The sequence below is a fragment of the Rousettus aegyptiacus genome, unplaced genomic scaffold (genome assembly GCF_014176215.1).
Source record: "Rousettus aegyptiacus isolate mRouAeg1 unplaced genomic scaffold, mRouAeg1.p scaffold_m13_p_6, whole genome shotgun sequence".
NCBI lineage: Eukaryota > Metazoa > Chordata > Mammalia > Chiroptera > Pteropodidae > Rousettus > Rousettus aegyptiacus.
The window spans coordinates 66,814,067-66,838,982 of NW_023416309.1; the positions used below are offsets into that span (position 1 = coordinate 66,814,067).

At 35.8% G+C, this 24,916-nt stretch overlaps 1 protein-coding gene and 2 long non-coding RNA genes across 4 annotated transcripts; 1 reads left to right on the top strand and 2 right to left on the bottom strand.

Annotated features, from left to right (window-relative positions):
• Nucleotides 1–2,612: 2,612 nt before the first annotated feature.
• Nucleotides 2,613–23,966, bottom strand: ZNF286A (zinc finger protein 286A). Of its 2 annotated transcripts, none has more exons than XM_016161385.2 (6): nucleotides 23,372–23,966; nucleotides 22,716–22,882; nucleotides 21,677–21,765; nucleotides 17,722–17,836; nucleotides 15,654–15,746; nucleotides 2,613–5,108 (listed from the first exon to the last, which is right to left on the bottom strand). In XM_016161385.2, exons 1-6 carry the CDS (start codon nucleotides 23,461–23,463, stop codon nucleotides 3,880–3,882), a joined length of 1,785 nt encoding a protein of 594 aa, XP_016016871.2. In that variant the 5' UTR covers nucleotides 23,464–23,966; the 3' UTR covers nucleotides 2,613–3,879. The 2 variants fall into 2 exon arrangements, with proteins under 2 accessions (XP_016016871.2, XP_036078897.1); XM_036223004.1 differs by having other exon boundaries at nucleotides 22,716–22,960; nucleotides 23,372–23,458.
• On the bottom strand, nucleotides 14,468–15,633 carry LOC118603880. Its single transcript, XR_004951420.1, has 2 exons — nucleotides 14,656–15,633; nucleotides 14,468–14,621 (listed from the first exon to the last, which is right to left on the bottom strand). It is a non-coding gene; the product is annotated as an uncharacterized LOC118603880 (long non-coding RNA).
• On the top strand, nucleotides 22,954–24,916 carry LOC118603879. Its single transcript, XR_004951419.1, has 2 exons — nucleotides 22,954–23,086; nucleotides 23,290–24,916. It is a non-coding gene; the product is annotated as an uncharacterized LOC118603879 (long non-coding RNA).

Here is a 24,916-nt window from a genome sequence, read left to right on the forward strand (position 1 = left end):
TTAATTGGAATGACAGGGTAATCCACAGATGTCACATTATACATATTACTACAGGGGAACAACACCCTTCCCCCTTTCCAATAATACCTATGGTGTAGGACAGCTCAATTGGCTCTAAATCTCCAGGCTGTCCAGTTGGGACCTAGAAAAGAATTAGGTAAGGAAAAGGCAAACGCAGGGGCAAAGAGCTTCCAGCTTAAGTCCTGTTGTAATATTTAAAAAAGTGAAAACGTGAAAAAATTATAAGACCTTTAATACATAATTGGACTAGTAGATTACTAGCAATTTGAATAGGGATTGGTATTATTATATTATCGTTTTTATACTTCTAGGTGATATTGTCCTCCCAAAACCCAAATGTAATTTAAAATTTACACTAAATCAGCTTTTTACCCTATCTTGCCTAGTTTTAACTACTTTTTATATGAAGTTTGTTCTTCCTTCCCTTTTTCCACCATTGTCCCTAAGTGAGTGGTGCCTGTACTTGACCTGAGGATGCTAAGCACCATTTAGTAGAAACATCTTTCCTCTACTCTTTAATCTTCTCACAGATACATAGGCTGTGGAAGGTATTCCCCAATCTGTGACACCAAAAGTTGTAAAGCCCAGATGAACAATTAGAAATGTGATTGGTTTCCTGAATGATATGAAGACATTTTATGGTTGGTCTTTACCTCTTAAAATATGCTTAAAGTTGGAGAATTTTTGAGCAATTTACAAACATTTCTGACAATATATAAATAACATTTTTATTGACAGTAGGCTGGGGTAAGAGTAGTCAAATTTAGTTTATAGCAGAACACTAAAATTTCCAAGATTCATGTCAGGGTACAAACACACAGACTAAATGAACACCAGGGATAAAAAGAACATATACTGAAATAAATACAAAGGGCCAGAGTTCTCAGTTAAATATACAGCAAATCCTTTGACATGCCTTAAACTGCAATTAGATTATAAAAACTTGAGTCTCTGGAATTATCATGCAGCTCCTGGTCAAATGGTACTCAGAGGAAAAAAGTAGACTCCTCAAGGTCTAAAGGAGGCTGTGTAGAGAGTAACACCAGATAGAAACAAGTGTAGAAAATGAAACCCCTTTTCTATGATGACCTGGATAGGATGGTCACAGGTCTTGATTGGTAAATAAAAGGTGTGGAAAATACACACATTCTTAATTTCTACTGATGCTTAGCAACTTACTATAGACTAAATGTTTATGTCCCTCCAAAATTTATGTTGAAACCTAATCCCCCATGTTACGGTATTAAGAAGTGAGGCCTTTGGAAGGTGATTAGGTCATGAGGGCAGAACTCTTGTGAATGGGGTCAGTACCCTTATAAGAGGTCTGAGATCTCCCTTGCCCTTTAAACATGTGAGGACACAGTGAAAAGATGACTATGAACCAGGAAGCAGACCCTCACCAGACAGTGAATCTGCCATGTTCTTGACCTTAGACTTTCCAGTCTCCAGAACTACTGAGATTGTTGAATGTCGTATGTAAACTCTTCAGTCTCTATTTTGTTATAGTCACCCAAATAGACCTATAACATTTCATTAAAATGGGTATGTACGTGCACACACACACAGGAGACTCTATACGTAATTTACTGAGTGCCATGTCTTTTGCTTGCACTGTTATAATTTAATCCTCACAACAACATTATGAGAGATGGATGACTTATTTCCATTTTACAGATAAAATCCTGAGGTTCAGAAAATAAGTATTTTGTTTTGAAGATCTAATTGGCTTTATTAAGTGATTCCTGAATCGGGCAGCACCTCATCTAGTTACTAGATGGGGTTTAAGTAGCTTTTCAAGGTCACATATTGCTAAGTGGAGGTGGCAAAATTAAAATCCAGCTTTGGAAAGCCCATGCTGATGTTATTTTGTTAGTCAAATTTTGGCCCCCAAGTGATGAATTTATTTTCACTCAGAATTGGTATAACTATTCAATTCTACCATTGTAGCACAAAACAGCCAAACACAACATGTAAATGAATGAGTGTGACTGAATTCCAATTAAACATTATTTATGGAACTAGGCAGTAGACAGACTTGGTCTGTGGGTCTAGGCTATAGTTAGCCAATTCCTGCTTTAGACCACTATTGAATATTAAGGTGATGTAAAGGGCTGAGTTCTCTTTCCTTTATTTTGTTCCTATGTCAGCCATTCTCCTACCCCAGCCCCTCGGTCCTTGAGCCTTCTTCCCAACCACCTCAACTCCCTTCAATGTGGTTTAAAAATTTCTTTATAAAACTTATTTCCAGTCCTTTCAGCCCAATTTCCTATTATTTTCTTTGATTTCCATCATTGCTGGATTTATACTTGATGTATCCTTATCATCTTGCTCTCTACTTACCTCTTCTTTAAACTCTATTCTTATACTCTTCTTTAATAACGGAATAAAAGTCTACAGAGAAGAAATTGTAAGAAGTCACAGGGATATTGTTGGGGGGGGGGAAGACATGGACTGGTTGCTGAATGTTCATAAACAGGATTTAGCAGACAAAAAATAAGAAATCTATAACTACTTTTTCCCTTCTATCTTTTCTATAGTCTTCTTTTCACACAATATGTAATAGAATAACAATAAAAACTGACATTTGTATATTTTTTTGCTAAATATTTATTTGAACTTTTGCTTTCGTGTTCCCAATCCCATTACTGATCTTTGGGCACCCATGTAGCTTATGTCAATACAGCATTATGGTTTCACACCTTTTCAGTCTTCTTTAGGACTCTGGGATATAGCAAACACTAACCAACGCATAGAGAGAACAATAACAACAACAACAAAAAATGTGGGTAAACACAAAGGACAGAGAAATGGCAACTTCTTCATAGAAGGAAGCTGCTTATCCTCAAGTGAGTCATTGTCCTGTTAGTTATTTTCCATATCTGACAAGAAGATATGTCCTTGCGACTCAGTTGGTTTAGTTCTTCTTAACTGGGACCCTAAATATAGTAACACATTGAACTCATCAACTTTTCAGGCCTTCAACATTGCAGAGATTTTTTTCTCAAAGTAACAAAGTATAGTTTACAGAAAGTAGAATAATGTAAAGAAATCTCTTTAATACTGAGAATATAGAAAACCAAGAATTCAGTCAATGAATACTGTCAGAAAAGAGGACTTGATGAAAAACTAGTTAAGATTTTGACCCATACTACTTAAGGGTAACTTCCAAGGAAGTAGAAAATGAAGTTTGCACAGTAGACAGATAACAATTATCTAAATCTATGACCAGCATAATCCATGTGGACAAAACTTACAACCTAATGTAAATATATTCTATTTATTTTCATCAAATTAGAAGTAGCCTCCAGGGGGAGGGAGGAAATACAATGCATATTTCAACTCTAAACTTTAAGTTTTTATAGCTAATATAAATGGAAGGACACTCTCTGGAGAAATGACAATATCTGTATATCTGGACCTCTACTTTGCATTCAAGGAGGAACAACTCTGTTTTACCGGTGATGAGAATATGAGCCCTCTGCCTAACCTACCAAGTAAGAACTTCCTTACAAAGTGAGAAGCTTAGCAGGGCTTTGATGTGACAAAGAGAAGGAGATACTGGATTTCATAATTATTATATTGCTACCTACTCTCAAAGATTTCTTGAATTTCTACAAAAGGGTATTGGGGAGGGGTTAGGGATCAAAATCTGAAATCTCTGGCTAAAAGCTTTCATAATTATCAAATCAATGGATCTAAGGAACATTTTGTTTATGGCTCAAAAGTATGTATTATGCAAATAAAATCATATGCATACAAAATTGGTCCCCAAGCAGCATTTTAGGTCTTAAACCTAAACACTCAGGTATTTAACACAGTGATAAAACCAACTTACATTTCTTCACATTTAGTAATTTTTCAGGGTTGCTCTTCTGTGTGAATTCTTTGATGTCTGATGAGGGATGAACTGCACTTAAAACTTTTCCCACAGTCATTACATCTATATGGTTTCTCTCCAGTATGAGTTCTTTGGTGTTGAATAAGAGCTGATGAATGAATAAAGGCTTTTCCACATTCATTACATTTGTATGGTTTCTTTCCAATGTGAATTCTTTGATGTTTAGCAAAATTTGAGCTCCGGCTGAAGGTTTTCCCACATTCATTACACTCATAGGGTTTCTCTCCAGTATGAATTCTTTGATGCTGAACAAGATGTGTACTCTGACTAAAAGTTTTTCCACATTCGCTACATTCATATGGCTTTTCTCCAGTATGAACTCTCTGATGTTTAGTAAGCGATGAGCAATGGCTAAAGGCCTTTCCACACTCCTGACATTTATACGGTTTCTCTCCAGTATGAGTTCTTTGATGTTTAATGAGTGCTGATGAATGAATGAAAGCTTTATCACATTCATTACATTCATAAGGCTTCACTCCAGTATGAATCAATTGATGCTGCACAAGATGTGTACTTCGATTAAATCCTTTCCCACATTCATTGCATTCATAAGGTCTCTCTCCAATATGAATTCTTTGATGTATTGCAAGGGATGAGCTTTCTGTGAAGGCTTTCTTGCATTCACTGCATTCAAAGAGAATTCTAGTATGAGTTCTCTGGTGTTTAGTTAAATTAGCTCTGTGGCTAAAAGATTTCCCACATTCACTGCAGCTATAGGGTTTCTCTCCAGTATGGACTCTCTGGTGTCTAATAAGCACTGAATGGTAAGTGAAGAGTTCACCACAGTCATTACATTTATGAGGTTTTTTCTCCTTATAGGTTTTCTGCTTTTTCCTTAAGTTTGACTTCTGTTTCAATCTTTTTTCAAGTGTATGAAAGGCATAGGATCCTTTTGGAACTCTGTCTTGAGTAAGGACAGACTTCTGATTAAAGTTTTTCCAATATACATCATGCTCATGAGTTCTTTCTTCAGGGAGTGAATTCATGTAGGTGAACATTTCTCTCAAGTGTCTCTCCTGATTTCCTTGTTGATTCTCTAACCACTTTTCACATTCAAGAGTTGATTCCAAGTTGGTGTCACAGATACTATTCCCTGTCAGTCTGTCTATTATTGCAACCTGGCACGATTCTTCTTTGGAAAAATCTTGCACTGAGGTTGAATCTTTGCTCTCAGGTCCACTCTCCAAATCTGAAAGAAATTGAAAACGCAAATTTCCTTTGTTTTCTGTGCTCAACAAAAAGGCAGTTCTGTAATAAGAGTTAATGAAGGTGAAAAGCATGCCTTCGATGAGCGACTCTTATGAGATGATTTGCAAAGAGAGGTAAATGGAAGGAATTGCAGAATGCATGTGGAGAAAATGAATAAAAGGTTTTAACTCCTGTAAGGTTTTCAGTCATCTAGTCCTACTCACATCCAAATATGCATTCCACTTCTAATTAAATCTTCTCTAACAATGCTTTTATGATACAACCCTGATCAAAAATCTCCTATGATCTTTCAAAGGTATAATGGCAAATATATGAAATTATATATGCACAAGACTATTCACAATGACACTAATTGAGGCAGCAAAAAAAATCTCAAACATCCTACTATAGAGAACTAATTAAATAAACTATGGTGTATACGTATAATGGAGTACCATGTAACTTTTAAAGAATGAGAAAGACTTCTACATATTATTATAAAGTGTTCTATCAGATAAATTAAATTTAAAAAACTCCAGCAAAGCACAACAGAGTATATAGTTTGCTACTTTTAGTGTAGAGAAAAAAGGGTAGATACAAATATATAGACATATTTGGTTATACTTTCCAAAACCAAGGATGGATAAATGAAATAATAAAAATGGTGACCTACAGGGAAAGTATCAGAACAGAAGAGTGCAGAGATGGAAGCTAGATTCTGAAATACATCTAATATGAACATATTTGAATTTTTATATACGATATAAAACTATAATGGTGAAATAATTTAAAGACTGTGATTTAAAGGAATAAATAGATAAATAAAACAGAAGAGCAATTTCAGAAATAAAGTCAAGTATACATATGAATTAAGGACAACATAAAGGTGATATTTTAGTTTGTGAACTAAAGATAATTTGTTTTTCCAACAAATGGTGCTATAACTGATTAAACATTCAGAAAAAAAATTAAGATCTGTCCGTCATTCCATACAGCAAATAAATTCTACTCACTCATCTGTCTATCTGTCTACTCTTCTATTTATTCAACAGTTATCTACTGATTATCTACCACATACTAGGTTCTGTTCTAGGCACTGGGTAAAAACACAAGCAGTCCCTATGCATCTGAGTGGAGAGAGAAGTTAGTCTTAATATTCACAAACACATACAAAATTGTACCTGTAGTAAGTATTAAGAAATGAAAAAGGCAAATGATGCTGTGAAAGAATATAAGAAAGGGGTTCTAGGAAAATGGAGTGAGGCTTCCCTGAGGACGTAACCAATTGAGCTGAAATGAAAATGGAGTTGGGATTCAGGTGAGTGTTCCAGGTAATACGTACAAAAGCACTGAGGTGAGTGTTACAGGTAGAAGAAATAACATGTCCATAAGCCCTGAGGTGAGAGTGACATTCAAGAAAAACAGTGGTTTGAGAGCATGAACTCTAGAATCAGAACGCATGAATTTAAGCCCAGCTCTGCCACTTACTAGCCCTGTGACCTGGGGTAAGTTACTTAACCTCTCTACTTCAGTTATCTGTATGATGGGGGCAATAACAGTATCTACTTCATGAGGAACAATAATATCTACCTTAATAAGTGTTAAATGAGAATATTTACAAAACACTTAAAACTCTGACACAGCATAAGCTCTACGTGTTTGCTAAATACATAAAATATAAATTGATATAAGGCTAGTATAGGGAGGCAGAGGTAAAGATCTCAAAATGTGGTCCATGGACCCCTGAGATTCTGTAAATTCAAAATTATTTTCAAAATAATGCTTAGATGGTATCTGACTTTTTCACTGTCTTGACATTTGCACTGATGTTGCAAAAGTAATGATGGTAAAATTGTTCATAACTTAGCATGAATCAGCAAAATGACACCAAACTTACTAGTAATTATATTCTTCCCCACCATGTTCTTTCAGTGAAAAAAGCCAGTTTCACTTAAAAATGTCTGAGTAAACAATAAACATGAATTTTATTAAATTTTGAACCTTGAGTACATGCTCTTTTAATATTCTGGTTTGATAAAACAGGAAATATTCATATAACAATTCTGGTTATATCATAGTATGACATTTGTCTTGAAGATAACCACTTATGAGATCATTTGAATTGTGAGCCTAACTAGCCACTTTTTTCATGGACCACGTTTTTTCTTTAAAGAACAACTGACAGATAAATAACATTATCCATGTTGGGCTTTTGGCAGATATTTACTTATGAATAAAGTGAACCTGTCACTTCAAGAAAAACAACTGACAGTATTTGATAAAATTTGAGCTTTGAGGCAGAAATTAGAAATTGGAAAACTTTTTCTACCACTAATAGCCTGTTAGCTTCCTAAGACTTTTTTAACAAGGTCAGTGGTGATATTACAAATTGTTACTTTTAAAATATTGTATAATATAATGTGTTGATAGTTGGAAGCTCTGCATAACTCAGTGAACCAATATTTTTCAAAAGATCAATAGATTATGAAAAACTCATGGATATGGTTTCAGATGCCACAGTGTTAACTAATCTTTAAGAAACTACCACTTGCCCAGTTTTGTTGTAGTATCAGAATAGCCACAAGTATTTGAAGAGGCAACAAAATACTTCTTCCTTTTCCAATTGTATGTTGGTGTGAGTCTGGATTTTCTACATACAGGTCAACCAAAACTACACATCACAACAAATTGCATTCAGAAGCAAGTGTGAGAATATAGCTGTCTCGATAACATTTTTTGTTGTTGTTGTGGAAGACAGTTGTTTTTATAAAAATTATGTTTTTGGTATTAACATGTAATGGGTTTGTAATTATTATTTTAAAATGAATTACCTAATATTTAAAAATCTTTCTCATTTTAATTTCTAATACAGTAGGTACTGATAGATATAACACATAAACAAAAGCTCTTTAGGGTCCCCAATGATTTTGGGCATTCAATTACGTCCTATGATGCTGAAACAATTAAGAACCACTAAGACAGAAGGAAGAGTAGATCAGGTTGGAATAATAAGTAAAAGAGAGATTTTACAAGAAATTGAAGTCATCAAAGATTTTGGTTGTTATCCTAAGAGCATTTCGAGCTATTAAAATGTTTTAAGTAAAAACGTGATGCCATCAGATATGTATTTTGAAAACATCACTCTCACAACAATACAAAGAATAAAACAAATGGTGGCAAAGATGCAATCAAGGAGATTATCATTGTAGTCCAAACAAACGAAAGGGAGATAGAGATAAGTTAACAATAAAGATATATTCAGAATATAATAGAAAAATACAAAGAAGAATTGGATAAAAAGAGAGATAAAAATAAGTGTAGACTGTTCATAGATTTATGGCTTGTACAATTTGATAAGATAGTGAGTGTCATTAAGATAATTATTAAAAAGGATCCTGTTGGGGGGGGACAGAAAATTTGGGGATGTATCAGGCATTCAGTTTTAAATATGTTGTACTGAGGTATCTTTGATATAAGCAAGTGAAGACATTAAATAATTAAACAAATATTCAGAACAGGCACCCCAAGGAGAGATCTAAAATGGAAACACAAATTTGGAATTCATTTTGATAAGAGATACTTTGGTAATGGGAAATTGATTGGGCTGCTGACAAAGAAAGCAGAGGCTGCAAACAGGTGACTAATTGGACAAATTTGACCCTCAGAAATGACCTGTTTGGCCCACATTATACAAAATTTTGAGATTAATTGCCAACAGTTAAAAATAGGGAGATTTCGTATAAAAATTCAAATTTTGGGTTTCTTTTGGCAAAAAACCACAAAATTGGAAGCATACTGAATGACAACCATTAGAGCAAAGGTTGGCAACTACAGCCAACTGCCTATTTTTCTAAATAAAGTTTTACTGGAACACAACCATACCCATTCATTTGTGAATTGTCTATAATTGCTTTTATACTACCATGGCAAATTGAGTAGTTGCAGCAGAGACCCTACCTATGTCCCACAAAACCTAAATTATTTACTACCGAGCCCTTTACATAAAAAGTTTGCCAGCCCTTGAGGTAAAGCTAAAGGCGTAATGGCTACTCCTTTCAGTTGAGGCACTTACTTCCAGTTTGCTTGCTTTACTTGGTTGTATTACTTCTTGACCCATGTAGGCACTCAGGCTTATGATTCCAAGTATATAGAGGAAAGGGAGATTCAACTCAAATCTTGAGCAATTCAAACATTTAATTGTTTAGCAAAGAAAGTTAAGAAAATATAACCAGAGAAGAAGCAATTTCAAATGGATTAAGGCTTTAAAGGAAATATTAAAAGACAAATATACTAGAAGAGAACAGAAGCAAATATTTTTATTATCTTAGAGTGAGAAAGGACTTTCTAAGCACTAACCAAAACTGAAAAGTAAAAATGAGAAAAATATCTGTAGTATAACAAAGAATACTTCATATATGAAGAGTTCTTATAGATCACTAAGAAAATGGCAATACCTTCCACAAAAAAAAGGAGAAAGGTGGTAAATAGGTAAGCTGCAAAAATGAACAGGGCTAAAAGGAGAAACAGACATATCCCCATCACGAGGGAAGATTTTAAAACTCTCTCAATATTCAAAAGAACAAAAAGATTTTTAAAAAAATGTTACGGGAAGATTTTCTTTATGAGATGTGTGTACGCACACAAACGCACACACACAACCCCACCCCACTCCCATCCCCCCCCAAAAAAAACATAATTAGGAGTAAGGCGACCAGCAGGCAAATAGAAGCAGAGGAGTACAACCATAACTAAGAACTGGGCATTATAAGTATAAGCATTAAGAAGAGAATTGCTATAGCAAGAAAGTAATGAAAGTTCAGCATATATAGGGCCAAATTAAGACAACAATGACTGAAAAAGGGAGGATTCAAAGATCCAAATTTGCAAAGGGAAATGGAGAGAGAAAATCCACAAAAACCAACCAAAATAAAGAAAACAGAAAACAAGGACAACGAAGCAATGGAAACATCAAGCCATCAGAAAGCAAAAGATAAAGTGGCTATAAGAAGACCTCATATTTCAATAATCACACTAAATGTAAATGGACTGAACTCTCCAATAAAAAGGCACAGAGTTGCAGAAAGGATCAAAAAACAAAACTCAACCACAGGCTGCCTCCAGAAGACACATCTCAGCTCCAAAAACAAATATAGACTCAAAATGAAAGGGTGGAAAATGATATTTCAAGCAAATGGCATTCAGAGAAAAGCAGGAGTAGTGGTACTACCATCAGCGAAATACTTCAAAATAAAAAAGGTAAAGAAAGATACTGAGAGACACTTCAGAATGATAAAGGGAATTATGCACTAAGAATATATAACACTTATTAATATCTATGCTCCCAATCAAGGAGCCCTGATACATGTAAAGGGAGAAACAGACTAAAGCACTATCATAGTAGGGGACCTAAATACCCCATTGTTTAATATGGACAGATCATCCAAAAAGAAAAACAATAATGAAATAACATCTTTAAATGATGTATTAGACCAACTGGACATAAATGACATTTTCAGAGCCTTCCATCCCCAAACAGCTGCTTATTACATTCTTCTCTAGTGCACATGGAACATTCTCAAGAACTGAACACATACTGGGACACAGAGATAGCCTCAACAAAATATAAGAGGGTTGAAATCATACCAACTATATTCTTTGATCATAATGCTTTGAAACTAGAGATCGACTGCAAAAAGGAGGAAGAACCATAAACATATGCAGATTAAACAACATGCTACTGAAGAAGAGTAACTGGGTCAGAGAATAAAAAGAGATCAAGAGATACACAGAAACATGATGCCAGTACAACATATCAAAGTTTTTGGGACATGGCAAAAGTGGTCATAAGAGGAAAGTTCATATCGGTACAGGCCTATCTCCAAAACCAAGAACGAACCCAAATAAACAACCTAAAGCTTCATCTTAAAAAACCAAAATAGGAAGAACAAATGAAGCCTAAAGTCAGAAGAAGGAAAGAAACAAGCAAAATTAGAGCAGAAATAAATGAAATTGAAAACAAAAAAGTTGTAGAAAAAATAAATGCAACAAAGAGCTGGGTTTTTGAGAAGGTTAGTAAAACTGACAAACCCTTGACTAGACTCATTAAAGAAAAAAGAGAAAGGACACAAACAAAATCAGGAATGAAAGGGGAAATTACGACAGACACTGCAGAAACACAAAGGATCGTACAAGAATACTACGAAAAAAGTATATAACACCAAATTTAATAACCTAGAAGAAATGGACCAGTACTTAGAAAAATACAACCTTCCTAGACTGAATCAAGAAGAACTGGAAAATTTAAGTAGACTGATTAGCAGTATGGAAATGGAAACAATCATCAAAAATCTACCAAAAAGTAAAAGTGCAGGGTCAGATGGCTTCACCAGTGACTTCTACCAAACATTCAAAGAAGATTTAATACCTATTCTCCTCAAACTCTTCCAAAAAACCGAAGACGAGACAATATTTCTCAACTCATTTTATGAGGCCAATATTACCCTGATACCAAAACCTGGTAGAGATAACAAAAAAAAGAAAACTCAGACCAATATCTCTCATGAATAGAGGTAGAAAAAAACCTAAATAAGATATTAGTGAACCGAATATAGCAACATATTAAAAAGATTATACACCATGATCAAGTGGGCTTCATCCCAGGGGCATAGGGATGGTTCAACATATGCGAATCGATTAATGTGATATAGCATAAACAAATTAAAAAATAAGAATCATATAATCATATCATTAGATGCAGAAAAAGCCTTCCACAAGATACAGCATATATTTATGATCAAAACACTTAACAAAATCGGTGTAGAAGGAAAGTACCTTAACATAATAAAGGCCATATATGACAAGCGCTCAGCCAACATTATACTTAATGGTGAAAACTAAAAATCTTCCTTCTAAGATCAGGAACAAGGCAAGACTGTCTGTCCACTATTGCCACTGTTATTCAATATAACATTAGAGGTCCTAACGAATGCAATCAGGCAAGAACGATATAAAAGGCATTCGAACAGGAAACGAAGAAGTCAAACTGTCACTATTTGCAGATGACATGATTCTCTATATAGAAAACCCTAAAGACTCCACAAAAACACTACTAGAAACAATAATGAAATACAGTAAAGTATCTGAATACAAAATCAACATTAAAAAATCCATAGCTTTCTATACTCTAACAATGAAGTATCAGAACAAGAAATGGAAAAAATAATTCCTTTTGCAATTGCAACAAAAGGAATAAAATACCTAGGAATAAATCTAATGAAACATGTGAAGGACCTATATAATGAAAACTATAAGACACTATTAAAAGAAATTGAGTAAGATGCAAAGAAATGGAAAGATATTTCGTGTTCTTGGATTGGAAGAATCAACATAGTTAGAAAGACCATATTACCTAAAGCATTATACAGATTTAATGCAATCCCCGTCAAAATCTCACTGGCATTTTTTAAAGAAATAGAACAAAAAATTATCAGATTTGTATGGAAGCACAAAACACCCCGAATCGCCAAAGCCATCCTGAGAAAAAAAAATGAGGCTGCAGGCATCACTCTGCCCGACGTCAAATTATAATACAAAGTGACAGTAATCAACTTGGCATGGTATTGGCAGCAAAACAGACACACAGACCAGTGGAACAGAATCGAGAGTCCAGAAGTAAACCCATATTTGATGAGAAAATGATTTTTGACAAAAAAGCCAAAAATGTACAGTGGGGAAAGGAAAGCCTCTTCAATAAACGGTGTGGGAAAACTGGAAAGCCACCTGCAAAAGAATGAAACTAGACTGCTGTCTATCACCACACACCAAAATTAACTCAAGATGGATTAAGGACATGAATATAAGACCTGAAACAATAAAATGCATAGAATGAACCATAGCAACTAAACTCAAGGACCTTGGACTTAAACAGGATTTTGTGAATTTGACCTCAAAGGCAAGGGAAGTAAAAGCAGAAGTAAATGAATGGGACAACATCAAACTAAAAAGCTTCTGCTAAGCAAAAGAAATCGTCAGCAAGGTAAAGAGACAACCATCCAAATAGGAAAACATATTTGCAAGCAATGCTTCCAATAAGGGCCTGATATCCAAAATATACAAAGAACTCATACAACTCAATAATAGCAAAAATAAATAAATAAATAAATAAATAAATAAAATCAATGGACAAGTGGTCAGATGGCCTGAACAGACACTTCTCCCTAGAGGACATACAAATGGCCAAGAAATATTTGAAAAGATGCTCAACATCGCTAGCTATTAGGGAAATGCTAATCAAAACCACAATGAGATACCATATCACACCTGTTAGAAAAGCTATAATCAACAGGACAAGAAATAACAAATGTTGGAGAGGATGCGGAGAAAAAGGAACCCTTATACATTGCTGGTGGGACTGCAAAGTGATGCAGCCACTATGGAAAACAATATGAATTTCCTCAGAAAACTAAGAATTGATCTACCATATGATCCAGCAATCCTTCTACTGGGTATTTACCCCAAAGACTTGAAAACCCATATCCGAAAAGATATTTGCACACTGATGTTCATAGCAGCATTATTCACAGTGGCTAGGACATGGAAGCAACTGAAGTGTCCTACGATAGATGATTGGCTAAAGAAGCTGTGGTACATACATACAATGGAATATTACTCAGCCATAGGAAGAGATGAAATTCTGCTATTTGCGACAACATGGATGGACCTCAAGATAATCATGCTAAGTGAAAAAAGCACAGAAAAACTTGAAAATCACATACTATCACTTGTATGTGGGATATAAACCTAAAAGTAACAAATGAACAGGACAGAGACTCATGAACATAGATTATAGACTTGCAGTTACTAGAGGGGATGGGGCAAGTAGAGCGGGTAAAGGGGGTCAAATATGTGGTGACAGAGAAATCTAACTATGGGAGGTGAACACACAGTGTAAATATATATATGCCTGTTAAAGTGTACAGATGAAACATTGGATTTTGTTAATCAATGTCACCATAAAATAAATAAAAATTAAAAATGGGCAATGAATATCAACAAGTAACTTATGAAACAGGAAACCTAAGTAGCTAATACCCATATGAAATGCTCAAACTCTCTCATAACCAGAGAAATGTAAATTAAAAGACATATCCATCATTTTATATCCATCCGATTGACAAAATTACTAAATCTAATAGTATCAACTGTTAGCCTGTATCGTGGTGGGATCTTGGCTGTTTCTAATAAAGCTAAACATACGATACTTTAACACTCAGTAATTCTTATTCTGGTTACCTACCCTAATGTAAATCTCAAAGTGAACACAAGGAAGCCATAAAAAATGATCACTGCAATTTTCTTAAAAACAGCAAAGAAGATAAACTGTTCAGTTTATTCACACAGTGGACTATTCCATAGTAGTTAAAATAAATAAACACAATTCACATAGATTAATATCAAAATATAATGTGAAGTTTAAAAACACTGGATTATGAAAGTATAACAATGCTACATATACCTTTGCATATATATATATATATACACACACACACAAACATTACGATGTTTCACACCAATTGTACCAACTGGTTATTTCTAGGGAGAAAAAGAATGAAAAGACTTTAATTGAATCTATAATATTTTTTAGTTCTTAAAAAGTAATATACCTACAAGAATGACTAAAATTAAGATAGACAATATTTAGTGTTGATGAGGATGCAGAGCAACTAGAACTTACATACTTTACTAGTGGGAATGTATATGGTACAATGACTTTGGAAACCTACTTGGCAGTATCTACCAAAATGGAACATGGACTTACCCTATGATCTAACAATTCTAATGAACATGAATATCCAACAAAAATGCATATATATTTTCATCAAAAGACACGTAAAAGAATGTACACAGCAGCACTACTTATATAGCTAAAAACTGTAAACTACCAAAACACTCAACTCAGGAGAATGAATAAACTAGTATAATGACATAATAAAAGACAAGAATGAAAATGAATGAACTACAACTACATGAAACAATATGGATACTAACTCACATTAATCTTTGGTGAAGGAAGCCAAACACAAGAGTATGTACAATATGATTCTGCTTATATAAAGTTAAAGAACAGTCAAAACTAATCTGTAGTGGATAAGGTTACCCTTGGAAAGAGGGAGGTGACTTAAAAGAGGGCACACAGGTGCTTTTATGGGTGCTGGTAAAGTTGTTTCTTAATCTGGGTGCTGGTTACATGAATGTGTTCAATTTGTGAAAATTCATAGTCCTATACAGTTATATATTTTTACTTTATATTAAAGAAAGGAAGAAAAAGCAGCAGCAAATAAAGCAAAATACAAGCATCTGTTTGATCTTGGTGTTAGATATGTATATTATTTTATTTTCTTGATTTTTGTATTTAAATTGCTATATAATTTTAAATATTTAAAAAATAAAAGCATATAGGTGCTTCTAATAGTCTTTCTTAAGCACTGAAAAGTGCCACTGTCCTGAAGGGATATTATTTCTTAAGACTCTCATTTAGCTGACTCACCTGAATAGCTGCTTTTGGGGGCTTTTCTCTCAAGCATCAATGGGTCCTTTCCATTCTCCAAATTGTAGTTCTCAGGCTTGGAAACTGGAAGCCCTGCTCATTAAAAAAAAAAAAAAAAAGGAACTTAGCTATTTGTGATGGGAGCAAAGATATGTCCTAAAACACAGTGGCACTCCCCTGATCTACAAAGAGGACAGGATATCACAGGACGATCTGGAGTGAAAGATGAACCTCTCCAAAATGCTTAAAATATCTGCAGCAAGTGTGGGCCTGGTAAAGAGTTTGTTTATGCATACTTGAAAAAACAAATGTTTTTGCCGGTTAAAAAATAAAACTTCTCTTCCTTTACTGAAGAAGTTCCAGGGAGATATGTGGATTAATCCTTGGCTTAGAGAAATTAGAGAAAATGGGACCTCAGTGACAGCATCACAAAGTTGTGACTGTGGTTACTAGAATTTATCCTTTCTTCTTTCTTTAGCTATTAAAATTCACTTTCTTAGGAACTCTATTTGTTGAAACTCCCAGGATAGAAGCACTATCTTTTTTACCTGAGCTCACTAACTGGAAGAATAACATAACCCTAGAGCTGCCAATGGCTATCTTTGGTACATGGGGAGTTCCTAAGAATAAAGCCAATATAGGGCAAAGCCAAGCCATAAAAAAATAAATAAAAGAAATTCCTGATAATATATTTGATTCTCTGAATCAAGATCCCCCCTCCCCAGGAATAGAATCCAACACCTAAACTCTACATAGACCCATCTCTCTGAATAACAGAAGCCTTCGCCTTCAGGGGATGGATCCAATACTGTTACCTGAGGACAGTGGTGGAAATACAGTGCAGCTGGGAAAAGGGAATTGAAAAAAAAAAAAGAATATTTACTCCTGGAGGAAGGTTAGAGATATATACTAAGCCCAGCATTATGACTGAAGGAGGACAGAAATATTTGTGAAGTTCACACCTTCTTGTCCAGGTTCACGATGCCCACCTAAGCGTAAGTAAATCAGGTCAAAGAACACCCATCCTTTTTCACCTCCCACCAATGTGCTAACAGATTAACTCCTGCAGAAAGACAAGTATATAACCTAAATTACCTCACATAAAACCACGTTTTGAAGGCAAAGATGAGCAATCATTGTACATAGGACTTGGGCTATAATATTTGACAGAAGCAAACATATGATGTAATAATCATATTCACCTTGATATTTCTAAATCATCATGTGGGGCAGGAGAGTGCAAGTGAAAAGCAAAAGTCTTACTGCTGCTTGGAGAGACTGCAATTTAGTTCCATCAAAACATTGTGATTTAAGGAACTCAACCAACAGAGGAAGGAACTACAGAGGAGACTCAAAATCTATATATAAATATCATTCTTTTTTTTTTTTTGACTTCTGAGATATATGTATATATATATATATACACATACACACAAAAGCACAACTTAAAGTTACCCAGTAGAACACAACAACTGGGGGGATTTTAGAAACTACAGATTTCTATAAAGATAGGTTTATATTTATCTCACATCAATGTGGACAAGCTGTTACAGTGTGGGCATTTAGTTGAAAACCCATAAGGCCACATAGAGAAATACTTTAAAAGTAATTTCCCTTCGCTATAAGTAAGTGTTGTACCTTAGAGTAAAGGGAAAATTGAAATAGAACCATCTAAAAAACAATCAGGCAGGAAATAGGTGATCAATTGCTACTCAATTCCAGAAGATAGTCAGGATAAATGGATAAATTTATCCATTTGTTAGAAAATGGATAAATTTATTTCACTTACAATAAAGCTTTTTAAAAAAATCAATGGAAACAAAGATTTACCCCTTTTAAGCTACTGCGAATTAGGTTTCTGTCACTGCAATCCAAAGAATCCTGACAAAATAAGCATAGACAATTCACTACTGAGAACTTAGAACAGAAAGAGGTTTTCTCTGGGCCGAAAGATATGAACACTTTATGACTCCTAAATGGAAAAGTGAAGGATTTGTTAAACATTTCACTTTCAATAAAATAATGTCCCCACGAGTAGATTTCAATCACAATGAGAACTCATCCTTACAAAGTGAGACCAGGTTCCTATAGTTCTCCAGCATCGTGTCCCTTTGTGCAGGATCCAGCTTCCCCCATTCCTCTGGAGTAAAGTCCATGGCCACATCCTTGAATGTCACAGATGCCTAAGATAAAAAAACATATTTTTGTTTACCATTTTTCACTTGATAGCATCCTTTTCACTCCCCCGGTTTCTGCTGGCCCTGGAACAGAGGGGTTGAATACATTCGACAGAGAAAATGACAGTGATAAATGACAATTATTCTAATAGTATTCAGATTCTAAGTATTCTGTGTAAAGTTACTGGGTATCAGTTATATACTAGGGATGCTATGCTAGGTTTAATATGAGAACCAAAAGAAATACAACCATGGTTTCATCATTGATGGACTATTATTTTTCTGAGGAATAAAGAGTTAAAACATGAACCAATCGGTCAACAATGTAGTTTGGCAAAGTAAATAACAGATAGGCAGAGGTGAAAAAAAGGCATGTCTGCATAACTCTCCTGTGAGTCCTCAATAAAAACTTGAAGAATTAATCTAATAAATCAGAAGATGAACTGAAATACAGACCTTGTGAATGGATTAGTCATGCAATGAAAAGACTGGCAGTGAGCACCAAATCCAATTAAGCATGAATTTAATTCAAGGCTGAAAGCATCAATTAAAATCGATGGCAACAAATTGAGTAAGGGTACAGATATAATTCATATATGTTTATGTGTAAATATCATAGGATTAAGTTAATATAAGACAAAAAATATAAAACTATAAGGAAATAGATACATATAAGTATTACATTCCTTTTTAAGTGAAGCCATAGAGCATGGGAATAATATGCCAACATTTTTTAAATAAATATATATCGAATGCTATAACTGAATAGAAAATACCTTTTAAAAAAAATTGAAACATTCATGAAGCATTTACAAAAGTAACAAAGTAAATTTAAATAAATTCCAAAACAGAAATAGAACCGAGCAATAACTGATAACTGAAAAAAAAAAAAATACTTTTCTGAATATCAAAATAATGATGTAAAATGGAAATAGCTAAAATCGTACTCAGGAAATTTCACAGCTTGTAAATGCTTCCATTTCATTAAAAAAATAATGTAAATAAATGAACGAAGCACACAAGTTAGAGAAACAACAACAAACTAAGAAAAACATGAAGAATTACAGGATAAGAGCAGAAATTAAGGCGAGGGGAAAAAAGAAAAATAGGAGAGGTAGGAAATCTGAATAAGGTCTGTAGGTTATAGTGCCATATACTGTTAGGTCCAGGAAGGCTCTATCCCTACCCCTCTGTAGTGTAGGAACCAGACTTCTGTCTTACTTTTGTGTGGGAACTAGACTTTGTATGTGGATTAGCAATGCCACATGCTCACCTCCCACTTCACTGGACTCTCCTCCCTTCCCTGCAAATTTACTCGCCCCAAATATTCCTACTAAAAAAGCCCATCTCAAGCCCCATATAAGTTTCAGGTCTCCTCGCCATCTTTGGCTCAGCCAAGGTGTCACTCTGCTACAATAAATCTTGTTTAACCCCTTAGGCTTTGTGCATTCCTCCTTCCGTGAACCTAATATATACCAACGTTAATTTCCTGATTTTGGAAAATAAGAATAAAGTCAAGTAAAATGTTAACTTTTGGAGAATCTGAATGGAGAGTTTATAAGAAATCTTTCTACTGTTTGCAATATCTCCTTAAGTCTAAATTTATTTCAAAATAAAGTTTTCAAAAATGAAAATAATCTGAGACTTAAAAAAATACAAGAATCATCCCTGGACAATAAAATAAAATGTAAAAATCACTAAGTAGCCGCTAAGTAGACAGGTTATTTTGAGGAAAAACGACTGTCCTACAATCTACATACCCACAGATAAATTATCATTCAATGGGAGTTAACTTCCAGACCATTAGAATAAAAAATCAGAACAAAAATGCAAAGCATTGCACAAAAGGCAAAAAAAAAAAAAAAAAAAAAAAACGAAAGAGAAAGTATAATTTATAAAAATCATATGGCAAGAAAAATTTGAAACATATAAGTAATCATATTAATGTGAATGAGTTAATTTCCCTCAAAAACATTTTTTAAAAAGGCCACATTCTGTTTACACAAAGGACACCATCAAAAAACACCCTAAAGTTCAGTATTAAGAGTGAAGGAAATGGAAGGAAATATGGTACCATCACATATCTGAATATAGTAGTGCAAGTTCAATAAAAACATATGGACAAATATACATCAGTGTTATCCTCAGTAGGGAGAGGTGGAAGACTGAATTTGGGGAGAGAATATTAATTTTACATTTATATTTTTATATGTCTGTGCTGCTCACCTGGTTACAAAGAGCAAGAATTAAAACTTTGACATTTAAAAAAATCTAATAAGACAAAAAAGTTGCCTGGGCAAATTCTAATAAGACAGCTGCAATATCAGCATCAAACAAAAATCTAATGTAATGCAAAAAGGACAAAGAAAGTTTTAACAATTTCCATAAAAGGTTCAATCTACCCTGAGGCTCTACTAGTCTTGAATCTAATATCAAAGTGTTGAAATATGTAAAGCATTAACTTTTATTCTGGTACTTGTATTCTGATTTCTCTCTGGCTGCTATGCATGGCCAGTGAAGTTTAGGTAATATTAATTCCATCTCTGACTCATGGGTGGTATGTTTGTTTGTATGTGTGTGCAGTTATATTATATAGGTCTGCCCGATTAAAGAATAACATTTAGATATAGACAATAACTGGTCCAAGAATGAGACTAATACCCATTAAAGAGTTAATTCCTGGATTTCTGCTGGGATGACAAAAGGGAGTTGCCCTTTGTGTCTGGTCTTCATTTTGGGAAGAGGTAAGCCTAGATTTGGTAGGGGCCAGCACTTGGAGAAAAACCTGCTGGAGAGGAAAATCCATAGAGAGAAAAGAAAAGGTCTGTCCGTGAAAGGGAAGCTATAGGTCCTAATGTTACTGCTTAAACTTCATTTCTAGCCAGACCTGGATTTTTCAGTTACGTTAATAAATACCTCTTTTTGCTTAAGCTAATTTGAGTTGAGTTTTTATCAGTTGCAACTTAAAGCTTCTTGACTTGACTAATACAGTCTTCAATACTAAAATTAGGCAGTTGAGAAACCAATGAAGACAGGTTTGTATATAAGGATCCTGAGAAGTTACTTTTACAAACACTACCAATGTGCAATATGTACTTTTTACACTTGGGATTACAGTAGCAAAGAGAAAGGCTTTTTGAAAATCTTTGGGTTGTGGTGTGCCACACACATCATGGAGAACTTTTTCTTCCTACCCAACTTATTTAATAAAAATTTCAAACATACAAAAAGTTGAAAGACTAATACAACCACCACTTAATTTCAACAATTCTTAATATTTGCTCTGGTAGGGCAGATTAGAAAGTAAGTTGCAGACACGATAACATTTCACTTCTAGAATACTTCAGCATTCATCATCTTGGAGGGCTGCATTCTAACTTTAAATTAAGTCTTTCATAAGCTTTCCTTTTCAAGAACTCCTTTGAACTTTTGAGTACTTATTATTTTCATAATTCACTTCAGCACTAAAGGCACTTTCTTAAATTCTTAACAGTCATGCGTATGTTGTTTCCTTCAGAGAAACAAAAATTTTAAGAGATATGCACCATATTTTCTTTTCAAATAATTTCCAAAGTTACCAAGCACAGAAATTAGCCTAATATGCTAAAGAAGAGTAATGTTCCTTATGTGCCTGCTGAGTGACAATACTAGATGGAGAAGATAGCATGGGTTAGTAGAAAACATCTACTGACTTCATTAGTCCCCCAAGTAGTCTCTTAGAATTAGAATTCAGCTCTCCAGATGGGCTCTAGTGGACAAAGAAACTCCACATCGAAAAGAAAGGAGTGCATCTGTACTCTGAGAAATAAAGTGGAATTTTAATAATCAGTAGAGACTCATACTGACCTGAGATCTGGCTGTAAGGCGCAGAGCTGCCACTTCTCCCTCTTCTGTGCTCTTCTCTTGTGAAAAGGAAGAATCCTGGGATGACATAGCTAAGGGGAAGAAAGCAGTAATGATAGAAACGAAATCTATTTTGTGACTCAGATTTACAAATCTAAAAAGACCTCCACCGTATAAGTGATGCTCCCTATAAACACTGCCACTGAAGGGAGCCCAAACAACTCATGCTCCTAGGATCATGGAGAATGTCCAGGAATGTTACTACTTGGGGCTTAAATTCATTGTTGCCATAATCATAACACCTACTGGTAGATGACATTCTCTAATCTAGAAGTTAGAATAAATCAGTTTATTTCCAAGCTTAATCTACATTAAATTAATATCAGAAAAATAGGCTCAGTTCTCAAAATTCACTCTGTAAACTTATTTAAAACGCAGATTGCTGGATCCCACTTCCCAATAATTATCATTAGTTGCATCTAGGGTGCAATTCAGAAATATAATAAGCACTCCAGAGGTAATTCTGAGGTTGTAAGTCACAAATCAAACTTCAAGAAAGACCAGTCTAGTCAGTTTCTGACTTCTTTATATCTGTCTTCAACTACGTAAAACAAAAATATTTGCTCTATAGAAATCATGAGCTTATTCTGCAAAATGAAATAACAGATATGCGAACCAAAAAAAAAAAAAAAAACAAATTTTCAGACTCACTGATCGAGACTAGACATAATCATTTGGGGAAAACATGTGAGAAAAGTAACTGAGACTTTCTTTGCTTATGCCTTAGAAGCTAACATTCAGCTGACATTTTGGGGGAGGCTTCGAATGGTCCACTGTGCACACAGTTGGAGTGAAAAGGGGGGAGGGGATCCTATACCAAGCACTCCATTCTCACTCTAAGGGCTAGCTCATCCAATTCCCAGACAAAGGAGACGGACAGTGCTGTCTGCCAAGAGCCACCTCCCCTGAGGTAAGTGGTTTCCCTTCAGGAAGAATTTCCCCCTTCCACAACACAAGTTCAACCTACTTCAGCAATTCTTACCTCTCTTCTTGGGCGTTTCGTCCAGATCTCTCTCCATGATTAGCACCTCCTCCTGGTTCTGAAGATTCCGATCTCCCTCTCCGCCCCAATTCAGACCTCTCTGGACAGGATAGTGAGAAGTCTCTTGAGGCCTCCTGGTCCTCCTCCCTGCCTTCCCTCTGCGGGCTCTGCGGAAAGGCTTCGGTCAAGTCAGCTCTGGCTTCTTTCTCACTCTCGAGCCTAGCTCGGTGCTACGAGGCTGGCACCTGGAAACACCCGGGCAGCATCCCTGAGCCTGGATCCTAAGATGCCTGTTCCTGCCGCTTGGAACTGTCCCTGGGGAGACCGACCAGCTGGAAGAGACGGCGCTGGGGCTGCTGCCGAGGTACAAGGTGCGTAGACAGATCCTACCACGCTCGGGGAGCTCTCCGAAGCCCCGCGATGGCCCTGGGCCCCGCCCGTCCCGCCCCGCCAGCACAGCGCTCGCACCCGCGTCCCGGGGAGGCGGCAGCCGCGGGAGAGATTCAGGCCGGAGCGTGAGGGGACGGGACTCATGGTCTGCCCTCGATGCCCCTTTCACAAATGCGCATTCCAGCCCTGACTCAGCACAGCTTGAGGCCCCAGGGGTCACCACCGAAGCCAAGCGGAGACAAGCCACTTGTGAAAGACCAACTCACCTCCCATCCCGGGCTTGACAAAGGCTACGAACTTCTTGGGCCAGCATGGAGTCGCGCAGGCGTAAGGAGTGGGCAAGGCTGGCGGGCCTCATCCAGCTCCGGAACTACGATTCCCAGAAGTCTATGGGCGTCGTCAGACTCCGTTTCGCAGCAGGTGGGAGCCTAAATGGTGTTGTTGGGGGAAGCGAGCAGCCGTCGCTCTCCCTCTCGCGAGAGTATCGGGCTATATCTCTTGCGTCTGATCCACTATCCTGGAGCGCGAACGCTAGAGACTCGAATCTACGTGGTTGCCGGTACCCGAGCTTGTCTGCACATGGACTATACAGGACAATGCTCAGGGCTGCTGAGGAGTTCAACCTAAATTACTCTAATGTAAGATATATTAGAGGAATGTATGGCTTTTCTATGTTTTTTTTTTTTGTCCTCAAACTCATTTGCCTTTAAACGATGTGAAAGCTGTACTTTTAGCTACAAAAAGCCGGTTGTATACACGTTGCCCTTTTTAAATTTTTCCCACTCTTGCACCACTGCACAGTGTAGCCTTAGGGTGCGAGCGCTGGGCTGGGAGAGAAGTGGATACTAATAAATACAAGCAGGTCCACTTCAAAGGATTTTATTTACCTTCCTTCCCACCGTGATACACAGACACACACACGCACGCACGCACACATACACAAAGTCAGATGATTACTGCAAAAAAAGGTAGAAATAGATAGTTTCCCTGAGGGATAAGATCACCTGGTAGAAGGAAGGGAGGTAAATGGGGAGTGGTCTTGTCCAAATTTTAACACCATATATTCTCCGCTCTGAAAATAATTCAAATACCCCTAAGTCCTTCCTCCCCTCCTCACATACCTGCATATAATTCATCTATAGCTTGGACCCTTCCTGGTGAGTTGAAGGAGGTATAGGAAACACCCCTAGATTTGGAGTTTCCTTCCTTCCCTTCATTACTAGCTTGTAACTTCGGTCTGGGGAATATGAGCTCACAGGGGGGAAAAAAAATATTTGACGAATTCTATTGCTAAAAAGAAAAACAATAAATTGAATAACTTGTGACAGATAAAGCAGAATTAGTGGACCATTTAGAATAAAATGTATCTATTTTTAAAAAAACTCATAAAAGAGATAAAGGAGAACATAAATACTAAGCAAGACCTTGTCACAAAAACAAAACTGTGTGATAAATATAATGGTCGAAATAAGGTATTTGATACTTTACTGACTAGCAGAATATGTAAAACTGAAGGGTGAATTTGAAAGCTGGACTGTATGTATGTCAAAGAATTCTATTCTTCCATCAGATATTGGGAAGGGATAAAAAGTTGGAAAATATAGAATAAATGGTAAGCAATCTGGAGACCGACTAGATAGTCATATGAGAGTCCCAGAGGGAAAGAAAGAATAAAAGAATATTTTAAGAAACAATAACCAAGAATTATGGAGAAATAATTTAAAGAACTTAGATCGAAGGTGCTCACAGACGGGCAAACAGAAAAGATGAAAAAATATCACATATAATAAAATCTAATGATATAAATGTTG

What these genes read in the sequence shown, in the direction of transcription:
- ZNF286A (XM_016161385.2), bottom strand. Translation starts at nt 23,463, where the DNA reads ATGAGGCCCGCCAGCCTTGCCCACTCCTTACGCCTGCGCGACTCCATG. An exon ending in TGTCAAGCCCGGGATGGGAG is followed by an intron (nt 22,883 to 23,371) that starts GTGAGTTGGTCT and finishes GCCTTTCCGCAG; the next exon opens with AGCCCGCAGAGGGAAGGCAG. An exon ending in CGAAACGCCCAAGAAGAGAG is followed by an intron (nt 21,766 to 22,715) that starts GTAAGAATTGCT and finishes TCTTCCCCTTAG; the next exon opens with CTATGTCATCCCAGGATTCT.